The sequence below is a fragment of the Periophthalmus magnuspinnatus genome, chromosome 13, assembly GCF_009829125.3.
Source record: "Periophthalmus magnuspinnatus isolate fPerMag1 chromosome 13, fPerMag1.2.pri, whole genome shotgun sequence".
NCBI lineage: Eukaryota > Metazoa > Chordata > Actinopteri > Gobiiformes > Gobiidae > Periophthalmus > Periophthalmus magnuspinnatus.
The window spans coordinates 23,791,690-23,814,529 of record NC_047138.1 but is presented as its reverse complement, the minus strand read 5'-3'; the positions used below and the strand labels follow the sequence as shown (position 1 = coordinate 23,814,529).

Genomic DNA, 22,840 nt, shown 5'->3' with positions numbered 1-22,840 from the left:
TGATGGAGAAATTGCCAAGGACACCTCCAGCTTAATCCTTGATACAGTAGAGCATCATTCTCATTTATCCTATCAACCAGCACAATTCGGGCAAGTGGGCCAGCTTGTCTCCATGGGAATAATGTTTCTTTGGCTGAAATATTCCACAGTATGACATAACACATATCTATCTCCATGGTTAATGTTTCAAAGTATGGTTTTAATTTTCTAATCCTGCGAGTGATGTGCCACCTCCATAAAGTTGCATGGTGTTACTTTAATTCCTTGTAATAGCAATAACATCAACATTCAACAATGGCAAGGTCTACTGAATAAAGTCCTGTATGCTATCTGCACACCGCACAATCCCATGCTTGATTTGCCATAAGTTAGCCATATATTTTCATGCACTGATCTTGTCTCTGTCCCTCCCACAGCTCCAGCGGGAGCATACTACCCGGCGCAGCAGTTTCCCCCCTCGGTGCAGCCCACACCCGTTCTCATCAACCCTGGAGCCCAACAGCAACAGCCCCCTCCTCAGCCCCCTCAACACATCCCCACCAAACGTGAACGCAGACAGGTACATGTGTTAAGATGCATTTTTCTGTTCCTTAAAGCTGCACTGTGTAACTTTTCTGGTGAAATGTCTGCCACCTATTTGTCTCCATGGAAATTATTGCGCTGTCCGGAATGATTCACAGTATGGCTTAACTTATCTTTCTCCATGGATGCAAGCAGGTGACGCCAACAAACCAAGTTATAGGTTAGGTCTGTGGAGAGGTGAAGATGTTCAAAGTAATAATGCATGCAATGTTTTTCAAGGTATGGTTTAGCAATAAAAAACTTTAATGAAATGGATATGAGATCGATATGTTTAATGCCATACTGTGGACCATTCCAGAAAAAGCAACATGGGGACAAGTAGCTGATAGACCCTTCACCCAAAAGTCACACAGTGCACATTTGCCTATCAGGTAGCTCAAACCAACCCAGCAATTAACAACATTTAATGTACCTTTGCAATAGACAACAGACATGCCAAATAGCTACTGTATAAAACTCAAATACAGTGCAGTACAGACAAAACACTAGGTACACTATGGTACAAGGTAGACAAGGTACACTATGTATGCCTTGTCTCCATGGTTGTTGCCTTTGCCTAGAATGGTCCAAAATACCTCCACCTACCTCCATAAAGACAAGTATATAATCTATCTTCATAAAGACAAGCAGGTGACAGCATCAGACCAATGTACAGGTCAGATCATTGGAAAGGTGACCCTTCATTCACTTAGAATGTTAGTTTTCAAGGTATTGTGATTGTAACACCAGTAATTAAATACATGCCTGACAGATACATTTTATGCCATAGTGCAGGGGTGGCGACCGCGCGGCTCTCTGCCAATAGGAATGCGGCTCGTATAATATTTTCTATATACTGCAGCTCTTTGCATTGTCTCATGTTTCACTTATTTTTTCTCTCTTAAAACACATTAAAATCCACCAGGGCTTATCAAAACAAATAATAAACAATATATAAAAACTGATTTATCAGCTTTTTTTTACACTGCGTCTGACACGTGACCGCTCGTCATCTGCGCGGGTTACGTCTAATGCCGGGAAAATAAGTAAACATTTCATGCGCGTGCAGACTGTCAAAATGGCAAAATGCAAAACTAAACGAAAATATGAGGATGAACACAGCACATTTCTGGAAGAACGGGAAGATGCTTACTTTTTTATTGAACGGAATGGCACATCACTCTGTTTAATCTGCAATACTACAATATCACATTTCAAAGCTTCAAATCTTCAGCGTCATTTTAGCACTCTCCAGGCTCATATGGACAAGGAATTCCCCAAAGTTTCTGAACTACGCAAGCACAAACTGAACACCTTGAAAAGACAGTCTCAAATGTTTCAACAATTGAACAAGCATGGAGAAACTGTGACACTTGCATCCTATAAAGTGGCGTGGAAGATTGCCCGTGCTAAAAAAAAAAACGTACAACGGAGAGTTTTTAAAACAGTGTTTTGTGGATGTAATTGAAACCTTGGCTCCAGATAATAAAAAAATCCCACTGAGATTATCATCCCATCACTCCAACAAGGTAAGAATGTGATGTGGTTTGGAAATAACACCTGACTTATGCTTGTGTTAATATTTTAATAAGATAAACCTTTATTAGTCCCACAGTGAGGAAATTCCAGTATTGCACCGCACAGTTAAAGAACAGAAGGATAATGGTGCATGCAATAAAACAAGATATATAAATTGGGGGGGGGGGGTGTTTGACAGAGTGAGAGAAAGAGAGAGAGGAAGAGATGCCTGTGTGTGTGTGTGTGTGTGTGTGTGTGTGTGTGTGTGTGTTTTTATGTGGGGGGGTATCTGACCTCTGGGTAGGTGCTGTGTTAACTCTGGCTAAGCTGCATTTGATGGGTGTGTTGAGGGTGGACACTTATCTTGAAATGAACAGAAGTACAATGCTTGCTGTTTTGTAAGGAGAGGAGTGTTTTAAGGGAAATAATATGGTTGTAATTGTGTGTGTGTGTGCGTGTGTGCGTCTTGGCAGGTCAGTGCGTCGTGTGGGTCTTTGAGTGTTACGGTTGAAAATTTTTGGCTCTTTGTACCTAACTTGTTCGCCACCCCTGCCATAGTGGAACATCTCATGGAGACCATCAGGTAGTATACCCCTACCACAAACATTGCATAGTGCACCTTTAAATCTTGAATGAAATGTAATTATTACAACTATATAGTTACTTTTTTGTCCTTCCTCAGTACTTTTTAGTATATTTTCTTTTCAGCTTTTTTGTGCTTAATTGTTCTACTAAAGAAGATATAGTATAGTATTGAATAAGATTGTTCAGCAGAGGATCCTTGAAACATAACTTTATTTTAAATGGAAAATGTTTTATCAGCGTTATTTAGTCTTTATCTTTGGTGCTTGTTGTCAATAATTTCATGAGAAAATTCCAGATTGACACAGCTCTCTGCGTGACATAACTCTCTCTATTCATTTTACATGTGCTTTCTCGCCCCCTTTAATGATTAAAAAATGTGCTAAAACCTGGCAGAAGATCGTGTGGCGTGGATATCTGTTAAATGTACAGACAATGGTAAAATCTAAATTTCAGAGTTCAGCTTGTGAGAAATTCCAGTATTAATTAGAAAACTAGTTTGAACATTTTTGTGGTTGTGGAAATGCTGCATAATATTGTACTCTGCATATGCGTTATATTTGCAGATGAATATCACTGATATCACGAGAAGGTTTCATGTATCAGTAAAATTTTCTGATCTATCAAGCTGATTATTTTTTTCTATCATCATCGAACCCTCCATATAGTATGTACGTTCTTTATGTAATAGTAGAGTTCTTTAAGAAAAACAATTTAGTTCAGCGTTGGCGACATATATGGCCAATATATGTATATTTCCACAAATTTATATTTATGTATTTTAGATAGAGCTCTTAAATTACAATTAATTGCAGACTTAAATTGCGATTAATCGCATGTTGCACGTGCAAAGATCAAAAAACTATATAATAGTGTATTTTGGCTCCTAAATAACTCTTTATTTTATCATTTAGGCCTAAATGTACTCTAGTATTCACCCAGCACTTTCCTGTTTTAATTATGGGACCAGTTATTAAATTTTTTTAAGCTAAATACTATCAAAAGGCTCAGTATTAGTCCATTTTATTATTTTTCTAATGTCTACATTCAAATATAGAATTGTAGAGTTTTTTTTGGTTTGTTTTATGTTTTTTTACCTTTTGAACCTGAAACAATATGTTTATACAGGGTTCCCTCATTTATCGTGGGGGTTATGTTCCAAAAATAACCCGCTGTAAACGAAATCTGCAAAGTACAAAACTTTATTTTTTACAATCATTATATATGTTTTAAGGCTATATATATCTTCTTTGAGCCCCTGGTATTTCTCTAGTTTCTCATGTTCTTTTTTCCTGATGTTCCCATCAGTGGACATCGTACTGCGATGTCCACTACAACAGCTTTGCTCTGTTGTTTATCCACCACCACAGTGTCCGGTTGGTTCGCCATCACCATTCTGTCAGTCTGTATCTGGAAGTCCCACAGGATCTTGGCTCGATCATTCTCCCTGCAGTTATGTCCCGGATTGTCTCAGAGGCCTCTTTGCACAGCCTACACCTTGGGTCCTGTCTGGTGTGGTAAATCTGGGCCTCTATCGCTTTGGTGCTCAAGGGCTGCTCCTGTGCAGCCAGTATGAGTGCCTCTGCGCTGTCCTTCAGTCCAGCTTTCTCAAGTAGGATTTCTTGATATCAGATATTCAGTTGTGTTCCTGTGGTACATCCTGTGCAGGGGCTTGTCCTTCCATGATGGTTCCTCCAGCACCTGTTCCTCTGCGCTCCACTGTCTGAGACATTCACTGAGCACATCATCTTTTGGGGCCTTGTCCTTGATGTACTTATGGATCTTGGATATTTCATCTTGGACTGTGGCTCTCACACTCACTAGTCCTCGACCTCCTTCCTTACGGCTCGCGTACAGTCTCAGGGTGCTGGATTTGGGATGGAACCCGCCATGCATGGTCAGGAGCTTTCGGATCTTAACATCTGTGGGCTGTATCTCCTCCTTTGGCCAGCTTATGATTCCTGCTGGGTATCTGATTACTGGCAGGGCATAGCTTTTTATTGCCTGGGTCTTGTTCTTGCCATTGAGCTGACTCCTTAGGACTTGCCTTACTCGTCTGAGGTATTTGGCCGTGGCTGCTTTTCTTGTTTCCTCTTCAAGGTTACCATTTGCTTGTGGGATACCAAGGTACTTGTAACTGTTCTCAATGTCTGCTGTTGTCCCTTCTGGGAGGGAGACCCCTTCTGTGTGGACTACCTTCCATCTTTTTGTCACCATTCAGCTACACTTCTCAAGCCCGAATGACATTCCAGTGTCTGTGCTGTAGATCCTGGTGGTGTGGATCAGTAAGTTGATGTCTCGTTCATTCTTAGCTACAGCTTGATGTCATCCATATAGAGGAGGTGATTCCTGAGATGGTATCCATAGCCAGTGATGCTGGTGATTTGGCTGAGGGGATTCAGACCTATGCAGAACATTAGTGGGGACAGTGCGTCTCCTTGGTATATGCCACTTGTGCAAGTGAGCCATTGGCCTCAAGGCTGGTTTTCCAAATACCAGGGGATGGATATATATATATATATATATATATATATATATATATATATATATATATATATATATATATATATATATATATATATATATATATATATATATATATATATATATATACACTCACCGGAAGGATTATTAGGAACACCATACTAATACGGTGTTTGACCCCCTTTCGCCTTCAGAACTGCCTTAATTCTACGTGGCATTGATTCAACAAGGTGCTGAAAGCATTCTATAGAAATGTTGGCCCATATTGATAGGATAGCATCTTGCAGTTGATGGGGATTTGTGGGATGCACATCCAGGGCACAAAGCTCCCATTCCACGACATCCCAAAGATGCTCTATCGGGTTGAGACCTGGTGACTGTGGGGGCCATTGAAGTACAGTGCACTCATTGTCATGTTCAAGAAACCAATTTGAAATGATTCGAGCTTTATGACATGGTGCATTATCCTGCTGGAAGTAGCCATCAGAGGATGGGTACATAGTGGCAGCTGGTTCATTTGTGCTACCAGGCGCTCATGGAGAGCAGTGAGCTTCTTTAGCCAGTAGGCATGGATCATGTCAGGGCCTGGTGCGGTGTAGTTTTTCATGCCTGAGACTCTTTCCTGGATGTCTGCCACTGTGATGGTGACTGGATTCTGTTCAGGAAGGTTGCTGTGGTCTTCTCTCAGAGCCACCAGCCACTGTGCATAGCTGTTATGTGATGCCTTCTTCTCCCATATACCTTTCCAGTACTGTTCAGCTCTAGTGTTATTACCCTGCCATTGTGCGTACACTTTCGCCGGTTGTGCTGCGAACAGACGGTTTATTCGTCTGGCTTCATTATCTCGTGTGTACCTATTTATGTGGCTGGCCAAGGCTTGGAGCCTTTGTTTGGCAGTTTCCAGTGCTTCAGGTATGGGCATCTGGCTGTACCTCTTGGGTACTTGTTTTTTCATCGTACCTCTCTGGGCCCCTGACAGTTGGCTCACTTCTCTCCGCACTGCCTTGATTTTAGCCCCTAACTGTCGTTTCCATGGTGGGTATTGTTTCTCATGGCTTCCATGGTTGCTCTTATAGCCAAGCATCTCTAGGATCACTGCTGCTGAAGTGTCAGTGTCAGCTCATTGGTCTCTGTGATGGTTGAGGTAGGGATCGCTCTATGCTGCATTCACATCTTCCAGGAGACTTTCAGATGGTATGTCACTTAAATAAATAAATAAATAAATACAAAATATATATAAAGCCTCTATTCCTGTTGCTGTTTTGTGTAGTCTGCTGCTCCTTTCTGTGCACTATGAGCCTAAAGGATGACTAGCAGAATCCTGATATACTCTTGCTTTAGTCCTGATTCAGATCTGGTAGTTTTGTCTTTCTTTTTAGTCCTTGTTTAGTCTTGGTTCAGTCCCGGTGCAGTTTTAGTTTAAACTAGCTCACTGGTTACTAAACACATGGGATGATCTCTGTAGTTGAAAACATGATTGACATGTGTGGTAAACTCTGCACATTACTGCTGATAGATCGCTAATCCTCTGCGTGCATATTTTATCATGTATTTGGTGCCACTCTCAATTTGCAGACCTGGGCTGTTTATCCGTGATCACTGACTCTTTTTGAATAGATAAAAACTGAGACGGAGCTTAGACTTGTATCTGTCACGGTCTCTGTACAGCAGGACGTTTCTCCTCAGGTCCAGTGCACAGACACAGCATACCTGTCTCCCCTGTGTGTATGTGCTGAGTGGAGATAGAGGGGCTCTTTGATCCTGTGTTTATTACTGATACACGAGACCTGCGTTTCCGTGTGTCAAAATAATTAATCGCAGTCAATGATTTTTTGAGTTAACGTGATAATCTTACAGTTGGCTGATGTAGATAGCTGTGAATATGACCTTAACTTGCTCCTAGGGTCCACTGCCACATATGCTATCATTCTAGAGTTTCCTTTGCTCTCTGAACTGTTGCGTAGCTCGTGTTTCTTGGTCTGTTTATGTCACACACACATAGTCCAATTGTTTTTACATCGTCTTATCTTTAAGTAATGCATTATAACCACACGTATACATTACCGGTATATGCCTTGGACAGTCCCTTATCCTCATTAGGGTTGAACAATTTGGAAATGATAATACATTATTATTTTTTCTGACAAATACAATGATTTATTTCTTAATTTTCAAGATGTTTTTTTTTTTTTTTTTTGACAATCCAAATTTTGTCCTCATCCAGGAACATTAAGATAGGAGAGAGAATGTTGCAACTGTTTGTAGAGATCTAAACTGCAGGGTTAACAGTTTTTTATACACAATATCTTAGGAACATTATATCATCTTTTTAAATTGCCAACTTTACAATGGTGGCAAATGAAACAGGTTAATTTCCTTCTTCTTTTGTAGATTTCACTTGGACTTGATCTGGTTTTGAATGAGTCCTGGTTCAGTGTTTTAGTCTCTGTTTTGTCCTTATCAGGGATTGCATTTCCTGTTAATTCCTTGGCTATCACTTATACATCCTTTTAGATCAACTCAATGTTTGTTCCCATAGCTCCTTGCCAATGCCCAATTTCTGAAGCTAACCAAGGGGATTACCATGCGCCACAGTGGGGCAGCAGTTTCTCTTGTCCAGTAGGCAGGACACTTTCCCACATTCCCCTTGTATGAACATACTATGTATGGAATGGGTCTGAAATGCATGAGTAATGCACAAGTATTATATTACGCTTTAGCAGACACTAAAAGACCCTTTACAACTTTGTGAAGATGTGTTTAAGTATTACGACTATTTATATTCAGATTACCTATCTTCACTATCCTCTCTGCCTACAGAGACAAAATACATCTACTCTCTCTCTCCATATTTACCCTCTCTGTCTGTATCTACCCTCTCTGTTTACAGACATGAATACATCTACCCTCTCTGTCTACAGACGTGAATACATCTACCCTTTCTGTCTACAGACCTGAATACATCTATCCTCTCTGTCTTCAACGTACATATTGCCTGAATACCTCTTCTCTTTTATGGGGCGCTTGCTGCTTATCAGTGGCTGTGGTCGTCTGGGGAGGACTTTGAACTGTTACCCTGGGCTCTGACCCCAACTCCAACCCAGTTGTCTGTCACACAACCCACGCAAGTTCAACAAATACCTCTAAATGAGTTCTGCAAAGGACAGACAATTGACAAAACTGGTTTCAAATGAGAGGATTTTGATACACATAGCAGCAGCCTACTTGTAATGATATAATAATACGCGGGTCATTCAATAAATAAGGTGAATTTTTCGGTATTAGGACTTTTAATACACATAGAAGCTTACTTTTTTTTTTTTTTCCACATGGATTTAATTTCTTTTGCAGATTAAAAAAAAACTTTGAGAGTTTTGGCGATTAACAAAGATGGCCGACCAAGAAGCATGCTCCAGGATTGAACAGCAGTCAGTTATCAAGTTTTTGGTTGGTGAAGGGTGCAAACCCGTTGAAATTCCTAGGAGAATGTCAACTGTGTATAGTTCGATCACCTCAGGAGACCTCACTTCTGTAGGCCTCCCAGGTCTGCCTTCATCCTCAATACTGCTCTGTCCTTCTTTAAACAATTTAGCCAACTTGTAGTTGTGTTTTGGCTGAAACATGTGGCACCATACAGTTTTTTTAATGTGCAAAAGAAATTAAATCCATGTGAAAAACAAGTAAAACAAACAAAACAATAAATAAAAAAGTAAGCTTCTATGTGTATTAAAAGTCCTTATACCGAAAAATTCACCTTATTTATTGAATGACCCTCGTACAATAATGACTTTGTGCATATTGGTATGTCAAGATAATTACTTTATCATTCAATATATGATAGATGCAACAATCATTTTTGGAGGGCAGTATTTCTCATGGGTACTTTTTCTTTGTACTAGTAAGGAACATTTTGTTATTCTTTAAATAAGTAACTTCAATGACTGATTATATATACAAACTAATACTAATACTAAAATGTTTCATTCTACTATTTGTTTATTCAAGCTCATGTGTTTTTGTGTTTTTTTTATTATATTGTACTATATTTTTTGAGAAATGATTGTGTTTTAGGGTTCTTGTGTCAGTGCCTTGAATTTGTTTCAGTATTATAAGTTATCATCTATAGGTCCATTAGTGTTTTCTGGTTAAATATTGTACATTTTCTGTACTTGTTAGAAACACTGCCTGGCATTTAGAAGTACTATTAGAAGTATGTTGTCTTCCCTTTTTTCGTGCATTTGAGCAAAATTTATGTTGCCCCAGTACGGATATCTTGTATAAGTAGCTTGTGAGGTGAAAATAAGTCCACTCTATACTGTCTGAAACTAATTAGAAAGCATTTTTTTGTCCAAGAAACAGGTATGGTTAGCGTATTAGTTGTTGTTGTCATTACTGCGACAGGAACACTCTGCTCTGGCCTCTGAAATGTGTGAAAAGTGTTTATAAACCTTTATTAGGATGCTTGGAATGCATAAGGTAAGTTGGCAAATAACTTTGAACCACTGCAAGCTGTTTAAATTGAACTGGGTGTGTTTTTCACATTTCAGTAAAAATCAGGTAAAGGCAGGTCAAAATGTGTGTCTTTAACTACACTACCTGGCCAAAAAAAAGTCGCCACCTGGATTTAACTAAGCAAATAGGTACAAGCCTCCTTGGTTGGTCAGGTCTAGGTTCAGCAACAGTATGTGCTCAAAGAATGAGGTCATATACTGAATGACCAGGTTATTCCATCAATGGATTTTTTTCTTCCCTGATGGCACAGGCAGATTCCAAGATGACAATGCCAGGATTCATCGGGCTCCAATTGTGAAAGAGTGGTTCATCATTTTCACACATGGATTGGCCTCCACAGAGTCCAGATCTTAACCCCATCAAGAATCTTTGGGATGTGCTTTGTGCATCGGTCAGACTCTACAATCATCAATGCAAGATCTTGGTGAAAAATTAATGCAACACTGGATGGGCATTGCAGAACCTTATCGAAACAATGCCACAGCGAATGCATGCCATAATCAAAGCTAAAGGCAGTCCGATGAAATATTAGAGTGTGTGACCTTTTTTTTTTGTGGTGGAGACTTTTTTTTTGGCCAGGCAGTTTATTTGAGGAAACTTTTGCTCACAAAATTAAATAATCAAAACTCCCAAAAATCGTATGCTATCATTTGAATACATTATAATTATTAGGCATGGGACAATATTGATATTTGGTGTTGCCATTATCACGACCAAAAAATAATCGCATGATAATAAAGTTGCTGACAGCTTAACAATGTTATGGTGATGATATGAATATTTTTTTCTGCACATTTTGGTGAAATGATTATCTTTCTTGGCGATTATCACGGTTACATAACGTGTCCCATGAATGATTATTGTCTACCCTTTTTATCAGGATAAACGATAACTGATAACTGTTTATTATCCCATCCCTAATAATGTCCTTGGATGCTATGGGGCTGTGCTGTAAATTAATCAGAAACATTAATACAGAGAACTGAAAGCTAAGGGAAATATCTTTGCTCACTTCTGCAGTGTACTGCAATGTCATTTTAATGCTTTGGCTTGTTTTCATCATTCATTGTTACTTCCATTTATGTTATGCTAGCTATGTTTAATTCATATTCTGTTGAGGCAGCTTCACTACTACCACTGTAATATCAAGCTGTGTGATGATCTTATGTCATAGCTATTGCCCCATAGTGCAAACATTGTACCCTTTTAGCCCCCCTCTTGTTCTCCATCACCAAACTGCATAAATCCAGTGCAAAAAAAAAAAAAAAACTGTTAGGGGAGGGGGGGGGCGAACGACATGTCAGCACATAGCTCAGCTCCACGTGGCCATAGGTCCCCTCCCACTGCTGAGCGGAAGGGCTTACCAACCACTCTTTCTCTGGCTCTTCTCTCTCTCTTTCTCTTCCTCTTTATCTCTTTCACTCTGTTTCTCTATCCCTCTCTATTTCTCTCTCACTCTCTCTAAGTCTCTCTTCCTACCCTGTCTGTTTCTCTGTCTGCCTCTTCTTTCTCTCCTCTTTCTCTCTCCCTCTCTCCTTCTCTCTCTTCTTCTCTCTCTGTCTCTTCCTCTGTCTACTAGAGGAGTGACTTGTGTCTTTCTGTGCAATGTGACAGCGCTATCATGGAGAAAAGTGGGAGTTTCCGCTTGTTGTGCTAGTTCTTACAGATTTAATAACTTTTTTTTGCACTCCCCATCCTGTGCCCCTCCTTCACACACAAGCCCACAAGCCTTTTAACTAACTGTTTCTGAGGGCGGGAGTGCACATTCCAATACCATTGCTTTACAAGGCCAGTCACTTTATGCTTTCTCTCTCTCTCTCTCTCTCTCTCTCTCTCTCTCTCTCTCTTGCTCTCTCTCTCGCTCTTGCTCTCGCTCTCACTAGCTCACACTCGCTCTCTATCTCTCGCGCTCTCTCTCTCTCTCTGTTGTGAGAATGTAGGGAGGGACAGTCAGGCTAGTTGGTAGTTAGCTTGTGTGCTACTGTCAAGTTTTAAATTCCTACCCAGACTGTGTACGGTGGCCCTGATTTTGCTTGGAGTTGACGTTTTAAGATTATACCAACCATGCTTTCACAGAGTTGAGGGTTGCAGTGTCCAAAGTCCAAGGAGTCGAACCAAAAGGCTTGTTATGATTACTAACACCGGTTTTGTGGCATTTTTTGACATACTCTTTGTCAGGTAAGATTTGATTGCATATTCAGTTTGCAATGTTGACAGAGGAGAAGGAAAAGGAAGGAGGAGGCTGTGTTATGCTCGCAAAGTATTTAGTTTTGTGCTGCGAAATAGTAGAGGATTCTAGTTCATACCAGTTTAGTGACATGCGCTGACTACTTGGGTAAGCATTTCGAGCGTGAGTGAGAGAAAAGCAGAGAATAGAATACACGTGTTTGCAGTGGACACAGAGGCACTCCTTATGAAGTTTTCCATTTCTTACACAGTAGCAGTAACAGCAGTAGCATAATCCTTATAGTTGTAGGTGTAGTAGTTGTAGTTGTAGTAGTAGATTTGACCAGTCAAGCGAAGACTAGATTCATGCTAGTGAATTAAACTGCTGTTAATTAGTTAATATGATTATTGATGAGGATTTATTATGGAATTTGCTAATCTCATAGTGTAGAACTAGCTACACATAAAATGCATGAGATATTTCTATTAGTTTGTCTGGAAAAGTTTTAAATGTTCAATGTAAACTGAAACCTGCATACCTTCCCCAACATTTTCAATTGCCAAAATTCAATTCAGCTCTTGTAAGCAAAGTGGCTAAAGCACTGTTTGCAGCAGTAGAATTAGCATGGTAGCCATTACAGTTTGAATCATTGTTGAGAAAAGTCACTTTCAATCAATACAAGGAGCCAAAAGAATGTGACTTCAACAACTTTGGCTAATGCCTTGCTCTCTCTGCTCTCTCCTCCATAGATCAGAATAAGAGACCCAAACCAAGGCGGCCGTGACATCACCGAGGAGATTATGTCCGGTGGCCGAAGTGGGTCCACACCAACACCTCCACAAGTAAGTCAAAACTGTATCAAAACTGGTATAGGGAAGTTGTGCATTTGTATTGTGAAAGTAACATAAATGGGATTCATGAACGTGTGTAAAATGGTATTTGAAAGGCACTATAAAGGCACTAGACTTCAGTGTAGCACAATGCTTTATTTGTTTGACAGTGTATTATGGCAGGGTGATATGGCCTAACACACTTAAAAGATTTACAATAATGCTATAATTGACAATATACCTAAGTCTGCTTGCTTTGGGCAATTTAAGTTCTAACTGTATGCTTTCACATTTTATTGTCATTTGAAACAACACTTTTTTCCTAACCATGACCTTTTCTGAAATGTTTGCAGCAGAAGTAAAGAAAAATCCATAATGCGCTCAATGTAATGCTTTTCTATTTATAGACAGCCCTATCTGGATCAGAAGGTACAGCCAATGGTGAGAGTGTCCCAGCTGCTTCTGCACCACCTCTGGTCAGACCAGGTGAGTTTACTGTGTACCTTAGGATTATATGTGATCAACTACAGCTAAATTAATCTGTTTAAATTTGTTTTGAAGAAAATGAGCACAGGTGCAACAGGCACAAAATTAATTGATAAAAATATGTCTATGTCTAATATGTAATAGGCTGTAGCTATTCTAATTCTGCGGTTTTTAAATTGTATTATTAAATTGATTGCTTGGTCGGGGATTCTGGTGACGTCATCCTACCGAATGGCAGCCTAGAGCAATAGCTCTCCCGCATTTTATTTATTTCACCCCATAAAAGTATCAGGATTTAACATAGTTTAGAACGCAGTCAGGGTTAAAACGGGGTGAACATGGGGAAGAGGGAGGCAAGCAGAAAACTACGAACTAAGACCGGTTAAGTAAAGAAAATGCCGCGGACGCCACACCACCTCGGGAATGTAACAATGAAGCTAATACACATGCTAATGATTATTTAATTATTTAATCCAAGTTCACTTCAAATCTGACTTGATCAGTGTGAACCAAAAAATAACAGAAGCGGAAACTTGAATTAACCATGTTGAGGACTGGGTCCAAAACGCTGATTTAGTGCTGGCTAAATTGATAAAAGTTATGACTGAGCAAGAAAACAAACTGATTCACCAAGCTCGGTCCTGGAGGGACAATCTAAGAGTGTGCAATATCCCTAGACCCCTATCTTGGAATCACGATTTATTTTATTCATATTTGTTATTTTCTTTTACTTTGTTCCTTGTTCCGTGTTCTTGTTCATCAAGGGAGTTGACCACCTACTTTTATGTTCTGATATTCTATACTACAGTGATAGGTTAAGCAATGAGTAGCGTATGTATAAAATGTGTTTGATTTAATGTAAATAGGTTGACAAACTAACTATTCTAATATGTGGTGGGGACCTAAACATCCGTTTGCGAACAGAACTGGATAGGTCCAACAGAAAGTTACCTGAATCAAACACCTTATTTAAGAAGGTCTCTCTTTTTGAAGAGGTTGGTCTGATTGATATTTGGAGGAATCTTTTCCCCATGAGGCGTGACTACTTTTACTATTCAGCTCCACATTCACTTTATATCAGAATTGATTATTTTATAACTTTTAAAAAAGATAAAGACAAAATTCTAACTTGTGAGATGGGAACAATAGATGTGAGTGATCATGCACCTTTGTATCTATTGGTCAATTTAAATTTGAGTCCCAAAGTCACTACTTGGAAATTAAGCTTATACCTGTTCAAAGATATCAACTTTAAGAAAGAAATTAAGAAGGAAATAAAGGAGTTTCTCGATATAAATGATATTGGAAAAGTCTCATCTCCAATACTCTGGGACACACTAAAAGCTGTCATAAGAGGTAAAATTATAGCAATAACCTCTTATAAGAAAAAAAAAACCAAAAGGATGGAGGACCTACAAATGGATTTAAAATAATTGGAAAATAAACATAAACAGACCCCTTTACCAAATATTTGGAAGGAATTGAAAAATGTTAGAACTGAAATAAATAGTTTGAATACACAGGATATTAAAAAGAAACTAATGTTTCTGAAACAGAAATATTATGAAAATGGATCAAAATCAATGAAAATACTAGCTTGGAAATTAAAAAAGAAAATTGCTGACAACACAATAACTAGAATCAAACACCCTAAAACTAAAAAAAATGTCACAAAATTGAGGGAAATCCATGAAGCATTTGAAGTATATTACAAAACATTATATTCTAAAGTCCCTGGAGGAAATAAAACAGATATTGATGACTTTACCAAATTTGAATGAAGAGTAAAATGAAAAAATGACAAAAGCTATAACAGAGGTGGAACTTAAGAAAGCCATTAGCCAACTCTAATCTAATAAATCGTCGGGCTTAGATGGCTATACATCTGAATGGTACAAGGAATTTAAAAATGAGTTGATCCCTATGGTACTCCCCACACTCAATTGGGTATTAAAAAAAGCACAAACACCCCCAAGTTGGAAGGAGGCTATAATTACTGCCATACCTAAAGAATGTAAAGATAAAACAGAATGTGCATCATACAGGCCAATATCAGTTCTTAATATCGACTACAGACTGTTCACCTCTATAATGGCCAGACGAATGGAGGAATTTTTACCCATGCTGATACATTACGAACAAACTGGATGTATAAGAGACCGCCAGACGCATAATAACATTCGCAGAACTCTACATATTCTAGATTGTATACAAAAAAAATAAAATTGAAGCCGTGCTTGTAAGTGTTGATGCTGAGAAACCATTTGATTCAATTAATTGGGAATTTCTCTATAGAGTTCTATATAAATTTGGCCTACATGAAACAATTATTGAAACGATTAAAGCCTTGTATATGAATCCCACCGCAAGAATAAAAGTTAATGGTCATCTGTCATCTTTAAACTGCAAAGAGGAAATGGACAGGGAAGTGCCTGGTCTCCTCTCCTGTTCGTATTATATTTAGAACCTCTGGCCCAGATCATAAGACGGGACCAACATATCAAAGGTGTAACTATCAAAGGGAAGGAGCATAACTTAGCTTGTTATGCTGATGACATTTTAATTTATTTAGGACAACCTACAACCTCCCTACCTAAACTGGTGCAAGTGTGTGAACAATATGGCAAACTATCCGGATAGAAAATCAATATGAATAAAACTCGTACACTTTCCCCCAATTATAACCCACCACTGGAAATACTCCCAATGATGTGGCAGGCTGAATCCTTAAAATATCTGAGTATTAACATACCAAAGGACCAAACTAAATTATTTTAAGTCAACTGTGTCCCTTTACATACAAAAATAATTGAAGATATGAAACAATGGAATTTAATCCCCTATTTTACTCTATATTCTCGGATAGAGTCTATTAAAATGAGTGTTCTGCCAAGAATGTTTTAGTTTCAGACCCTTCCTATACATATTGATCAAAATACATTTACGGAATGGGACAAAATGATATCACGATATATATGGGAAGGAAAGGGACCTAGAGTCAGCTTCAAAACTTTACAATTGACTAAAGATAAAGGACGATGGGGTTTTCCATCCCTAAGGAATTATTACCGGGCAGCACAGATGAAGACTGTCATAAACTGGTTTGATGTATCATACAATGCTCAGTGGAAAAGTATTGAGGAGAAAACCTTTTCTGTCCCAATACATGCGAACTTGGCAGATTCATATATACAAATATATATAGATCGGGTGGGTAATCCATGGGTTGGGTGCACTCTCTCTGTGTGGAAAAAGTAGGAAAAACAAATTGGTATGCTTATGATGCCAATTTTTTACTAAACAAACAGATTAGATTCACGATTCAAAATGTGGTCTTCCAAGGAACTACTAGTAATAAGCAAGTTGATTAAAGATCGCAAATTGATTAGTTTTGAAATACTGAGACATAAATATAATTTGGAAAAGCAATATTTTTACTGATACTTGGAAATATGGCTCAAAGATTCATAATGTGTCAGAGGCGAACATGGATCTGTTAAAAGTGCTTAAAAATGCATATGAAGGTAATATAATAAGAAATTTATTTCATTTCTATATAAATTTATGACAAATCATAAGTCCAGCTCAGTTGGGAAGGTTAAGGCACTATGGGAGAAAGAAGCAGGAATAAGCCTATCAGAGGAAGAATGGACATCTATATAGAAACATCAATGGAAATGTACTGCCTCACAAAGATGGAAGGAGTTTGGCTGGAAAACTTTGATTAGATACTTTATTACCCCATGTCAGAAGTAGGGATGAGACGATATTAAATTTTAGACTCACGATTATCATGGCCAAAATAATCGCGATTAATGATATTATCGCGATAATTATTAACCTGGCCCGGGCCTACTTTACAACTTTACAGCAATGTACATACACTTCTGCGTCACCTGCACAAACAATCTACACATCAAATGAAAGCTGCGGCGCTTGTCTTTCTGGATATGCAAACTATTTTCACCTGCAATCACCACAGTGCTGACAGGAAAGACGTTTTTACAGAAAAGTCACAAAGTGTGAATCTGGACTTCACTTACCATTGAGCGCTCTGGTTCTGTCAAACATCAACATATTCACACAAAGTTGGTCTCTTTTGTTCCATAAAGGTCCAGAGAATATAATCCAGTCAAGAAATTATGTCCACAAAATAAGATCCTCCATGTCCAATCTGCTGCAGGAAAGTACTCCAAATATGAAATCTTCTCTGTCACTTCTTTGCATTTCTTTTGTCGATTCCAGGCATAATAAACTTCTGACAGCGCCAACTTTGTTCCCCAGTGCTAAACACACGTGTTAGCTTGTGATTGACACCAGTGTTGGCCAATAAGGTGGGGGTTGTGGGTTACTGAGGCCGCAGACAGCGAATCAGTGCTACAGATGACTGAAAGTTTACGCCCCACTCCTCCCCTTGTTGAATCAACCAATTACATCACACACATTTAGTGACGTTTCCCCCTTACAGCCAATGAGTAGCGGGACAGGATGATGTATCACATGCCATGGTTTTCCGTAAACAGACGTACCCGGAAGAAAATGTGTACTCCTCAATGCCATGCTGTCGAAATGGACCAGTCCTTGTTGCGCCGGAAGTGACGCAAGTGCCCGCCGACGAACACTTAATTTTTTTAATTAAGGCACTTTGGTGAATTGGGAAACAAGTGGATGCAGAAATGTGACCTGGAGCAGTTCATGGCAAAGAGTAAAGTGGACTCAGGAGTAAAGGACCTTATTTTTTGATGGATTGGATGCTGTTCTCGATTGGTAAGCGTGGTTTATTCTGCTATTGACTTAATTGTAGGTCAAATATCCCGTATATAATCGTTAGCCTTGCTTCTGTGCACATAGCGTGCATTCGGACCATGCACTCTGGCACATTTGTGTTCAGCTGTGTGAATTAGACTTAATTTGTCTATTGTTTAAAAGGTGTTGTTTTATTCTGCAGTTTGCATTATTGTAGGTAAAAATATAAGATGTACACACATTAGCGTCTCATCTGTGCGCACGGGTGAGGCACGCACTGGTAAGTTCCTGTGGAGAGTTACGGATCAGACTGTTTATTGTTGATATCTGACAGAATATAGTTCAGACAGAGATAAGCACAGAAGCTACAAGTGTCATTGATATGTCAGAGTGGACAAACACCAGAACATCTAAACATTGTATTGGAACTGGAAACATGAGGCAGTGTGGTGCCGTAAAGGCGATTATAATCATGCGCGATGATCGCGATTATAAAAAAATGCCACGACCGTTTAATTGCGGACCTTTTTTATCGAGATTATTGTATATCGTCCCATCCCTAGTCAGAAGACTCACTATGACCGAAATCCCCCCATCTGCTGAAGAAAGTGCAGGAACCAACAAGCGGATCACTTTCATATTCTGTGGGACTGCCCATCGATTAATCAATATTGGACTGATGTTCATAGAACATTGCAGGACATATTCAAATGTACATTTCCCTTTGGAATAAAAACTGTCTTCTTTGGATGTGTACCATAGGACTGGATGAAAAGGGATAAATGTCTGTTTAGTGCCCTGCTGGTTGCTAGCAAGAAATGTATATCAAGAAATGGTTGTCACAGGAAAGACCAAATTTAACAACATGGTGGGAAATAACATGACAGATGACAGCATTGGTAAATGACAAACAAGGTTGGTATGTTTTCTGTTGGAAAAAGTGGGTTGAATATGCAAATCTAAAAATGCCCAATTTCATTTAAGAGTGTAACTAAATAGATGATTGATGTGCAGTTTGTGGTTGCTCCATTCCATTTGTTCCGTTTGTGTTGTTTTTTTGGGTTTGTTTTTTTTTTAGTTTTTTTTTTTGTAGAAATGATGGGAATGGGTGTTGGAAGAGAAAAACAAAAATGCGCATGTCAAATCTTCCCACCATTGTAAAAAACTAAAATTCATAAATAAAGAATACAAATGATTAATGCTTTGATATGAACAAGAGTGAACTATGCCTTTTGTTCTCTCTCTGTGATGCCAGTAGACTATGTGTTGTCTTCATTTCCAATTGTGTTTAGCTTAGATTTATTTTTTGTCTCTTTATATTAGTACACTAGCGCCACTACTATTACTTAAAGGTGCACTATGCAACTTTTCTGGTGGAGAGTCCGACATCTGCTTGTGTCCATGGAGATGTGATTTATTTGTGTGTTCCACAGTATGACATTAAACTTAGTTGCCAAGCAGGTGACGCCGCTAGGCCAAGTCAGATCTGTGGTAACCATAAACTGTATATAGCATAGCTAGCATAGCTAACCTGCTAGTCACTGCATTCCAAATAGGAAGTTAGCACGGAATTCGCTTCCAGCTCCAACTCTGGCTCCAATTAATTTTTTATCGAAAAACTCTCGCCCCTCTCTCCGTACCCCTTGCCTCTTAAAATGTTTGTATTAATCCACGCAATATGATCTTGGTGTTTTATTTCGCTATTTGTTCTTAAATAAAGATATGAACATTAATAATTAATAAGACAGTGTTGCTAAGAACTCGCTCCCTACTACTAGCGGTGCAGGCGGGAAGAAGTGTTACCTTCAACAGTGTCTCTCCGGATTGGCTCTTTGGTTGCTATGACAGAATTCCAAATATGGAACTTGGCTCCAAATTCGCCCCTATAACTGCTAGCCTGAACAAGCTTAATTTGACTGTTGCTGTATGCTATGGGCGACTTCACACTGCCTTTGTCCACTTCTTTATACAGTCTATGGTGGTAACTTTTGATAACTTCCATATGCGGGTTATTCCAGGCAAAGAACAAGTATCTCCATAGAGACAAGCAGGTGACTGACCTTCCACTAGAAAAGTCACCTAGTGCACCTTAAACTGATGTCAGTATTGTGCCTTTCAGATGATCGAGGGAAACCTTCGCCGCCTCCTCGATCAAAAACGCTTGAGCCCTGTAAACCCTGTCCCGTGTCCTCAGAGATCTCTGAAAGTAACACTATCCCCTCTGTGTCTGACGCAGAGGACACCCCACTCAGCACTAACACCTCACTTTCTGTTTTGGACATAATGGATCCTTTGCCCCCTACTCCCCGAGACCCCAGCCCTCCTCTACAGTCAGCCCCCGAAATCCCTGCATACCCTGCACCCTTACCCGACCCTATCCCATCCACAGTTGCACAAGAACAGAACACCTCAGAATCTGAGGAAGAGGAGGAAGAGCAAATAGAGGAATTAGAAAAGACTGTTCCTTCGTCAAATGGTGTTGTAGAGACTGCAATATCTCCTGTAACAATGCCACAAAACCACCTGGAAGCTCCACTTGAGTCTCCCATTGCACAGCCAGAGGAGCTGCGCCTGCCAAATGGTCTGCCCCTGCCCGCCCCCCAAGACCCCGAGGCACCAGCCTCAAGCACAGCCGAGCGGGATGACAGCCCTATTGCCGAACCAGAAGATGTCCAACAATATGAGAATGTACCTGAACCTGTCAATATAGTACCCATTGCACAAACTATCCCACCAGAGCATAAGGACTCTGAATTTGTCCTGGAGCCTATAGTGGAACCTGAAATCCCAGAGGTTAAGGCAAAAATCCAAGAAACGCTTCCTCCAGTCGCATCCAAAGTTACAGAAGAAAAGACCGATTCTCCCGAGGTACAAGCTGAAGTGAAGCAAGAGAAAGAGGAAACAAAAGCTCCAGTAGAAGCAGCCCCTGAGCCTGAGAGTGCCCCAGAAATAGTGCCTCCTGCTCCCACGGCTGAGGAGAAAGTGGACACCCCGCCTCCTCCTACAACCATGCCTGCCCCTGTGGAAACTACTATGCAAGGTCAGTCTGCTGTACTACATTCAACACTGGGGATTCAGTAGGGCTGGCCAATATGACAAAAATCAATCAGTCAATTTTTCATTCAATTTTTTGTCTTATTAAAAACTAATAAAAATGGCTTTGAGTATAAATTCTGTGAAGATAAACAATATAGATGTTTAATAATTGCCATTTAACACAAATTGTAAAATTCCTTCCTCCAAAGTCTGAATTCATGTCCAAACAACATACTTTTACTGACATCAGATATGATCAATGACTATTAGAAATGACTGTATATTGGTCTCCATTAAAATTCATTGCAGAGCCTTGGGATTAAGTATGGCTTGTATTATAGTAGTGCCAACTGCTGATTTGTTACTCCTTATTCAGCTGCTGTGTCTGTGCCAAAGAAAAAGAGGAAAATGAAGGAACTGAACAAAAAGGAAGCAGTGGGGGATCTCCTGGATGCATTTAAGGAGGTACATGGATGTCTGACAGTAATTAGAGTTTAAAAACACAAATGTAGAAATTGATACATTTATTTGATGCATTTCACAATCTCACCATGCGGATATAAATAGACAGAATTCAGCGTGTTGCAATGTTAATATAAACAGTATAATCGGCTGCATTATTTGATTGCAATTCTTCAAATAGTCCAGGAATTTTTAAAATCTTTTTGTATTAGAAATTTGTCGAGTTTATTTAAAAAACACATCACTTATCTGGATCTGATACTCTTGACTCTCTCTGAGGTTTTTGAGTTTAAGAGCTTAAGCTCTCCCTCTGGTCTGGTCTTGTCCCAGGAGCAGGTGGTGGTTAAACCTGAACCGGAGCCTGTTTTAGCCCCCGAGCCCCAGGCCCCTACAGCCCCTCCCACTCCAGAGGAGGCGGAGCTCACCTGGGAAGACAAGGAGGATAAGCTGGATGCGGAGAACATTCAGCCAGAGCCACTGAAGGCCAGCATCACTGACAAAAAGTACCAGTACAAAGAGGGTGGGTCTAAGTTTACTATTGCTGCTGCCTATCGGTCTGTCTGTAGAGTTAATATGTGCTGCACCAATGAAAATTTTGGAAAGGCATGGTAACATGACAAGATTTCTTCCATAAATATTCCAAAAATAAGTAATTTACAGTACAGTAATACAGTAATTTTATATATGGGTACATATTTATAAACCTATTGCTGCATCTGTTTTTAAAAAGTTTTGATAAATTATACATAATCCAAAGAAACTACTTAGAGAGTTTATTTATAATTTTTTACATTTTATAATATTGTTATTATTAACCTGCAGACAATTGGAAGCCAATAAACCCAGAGGAGAAGAAGAAGTATGATCGAGAGTTCCTCCTGGGTTTCCAGTTCATTTCAGCCAGTATGAACAAACCTGTGGGTCTGCCCGCCATTAGCGATGTCGTCCTGGATAAGGTGCCACAGGATTTTTTTGCTAGTTTATAATTTGAATTAAGTGCATTTTACTATATTAAACAAAGCTCTCTGCTTTATTGAACTCTAGTGCTCCTCTCTGCTGTATTTACATGTTGTATGCTTTGCTAATTCATACACTTACTTAAACTCTCCTCAGGCAAACAAGACGCCCCTGCGGCAGCTCGACCCGAGCCGTTTACCAGGAATGAACTGTGGTCCCGACTTCACGCCTCCCTTTGCCAACCTCGGCCGGCCGGGTATGGGAGGAGGCAGAGGACCAGTGAGTCTATTACTTCTCACCTGTTTCCTCATTACTTTCATAGCGTAGGGCTGCTTCATTCTTGAAATCTAATCATGATTATATATCAGTTAGATTTTTCAATATACGTTTAAAGTAGGATTTTGTTAACATGTGAGAATCCTGTTTTTGTAAAGGTCTAAACTACAGGTACAAGAAGATTTTTCTGAAAAAGATAGAATGTCTTCTGCAATTAACAAAA

At 39.4% G+C, this 22,840-nt stretch overlaps 1 protein-coding gene across 5 annotated transcripts in view; it reads left to right on the top strand.

Moving 5' to 3' along the window:
- Window positions 1–22,840, top strand: part of LOC117379739 (eukaryotic translation initiation factor 4 gamma 1-like) — a 69,596-nt gene that overhangs the window by 22,394 nt on the left and 24,362 nt on the right. For 4 of the 5 annotated variants that reach the window (XM_033976434.2, XM_033976435.2, XM_033976433.2 and 1 more), the window contains 8 exons: window positions 417–559; window positions 12,574–12,666; window positions 13,062–13,140; window positions 20,006–20,926; window positions 21,299–21,387; window positions 21,715–21,904; window positions 22,207–22,340; window positions 22,498–22,620. In XM_033976434.2, coding sequence (XP_033832325.1) covers window positions 417–559; window positions 12,574–12,666; window positions 13,062–13,140; window positions 20,006–20,926; window positions 21,299–21,387; window positions 21,715–21,904; window positions 22,207–22,340; window positions 22,498–22,620 — 1,772 coding nt within the window. Of the gene's footprint in view, window positions 1–416; window positions 560–11,701; window positions 11,836–12,573; window positions 12,667–13,061; window positions 13,141–20,005; window positions 20,927–21,298; window positions 21,388–21,714; window positions 21,905–22,206; window positions 22,341–22,497; window positions 22,621–22,840 lie in introns of those variants that run through there. The other variant, XM_055226117.1, reaches the window with a different exon arrangement.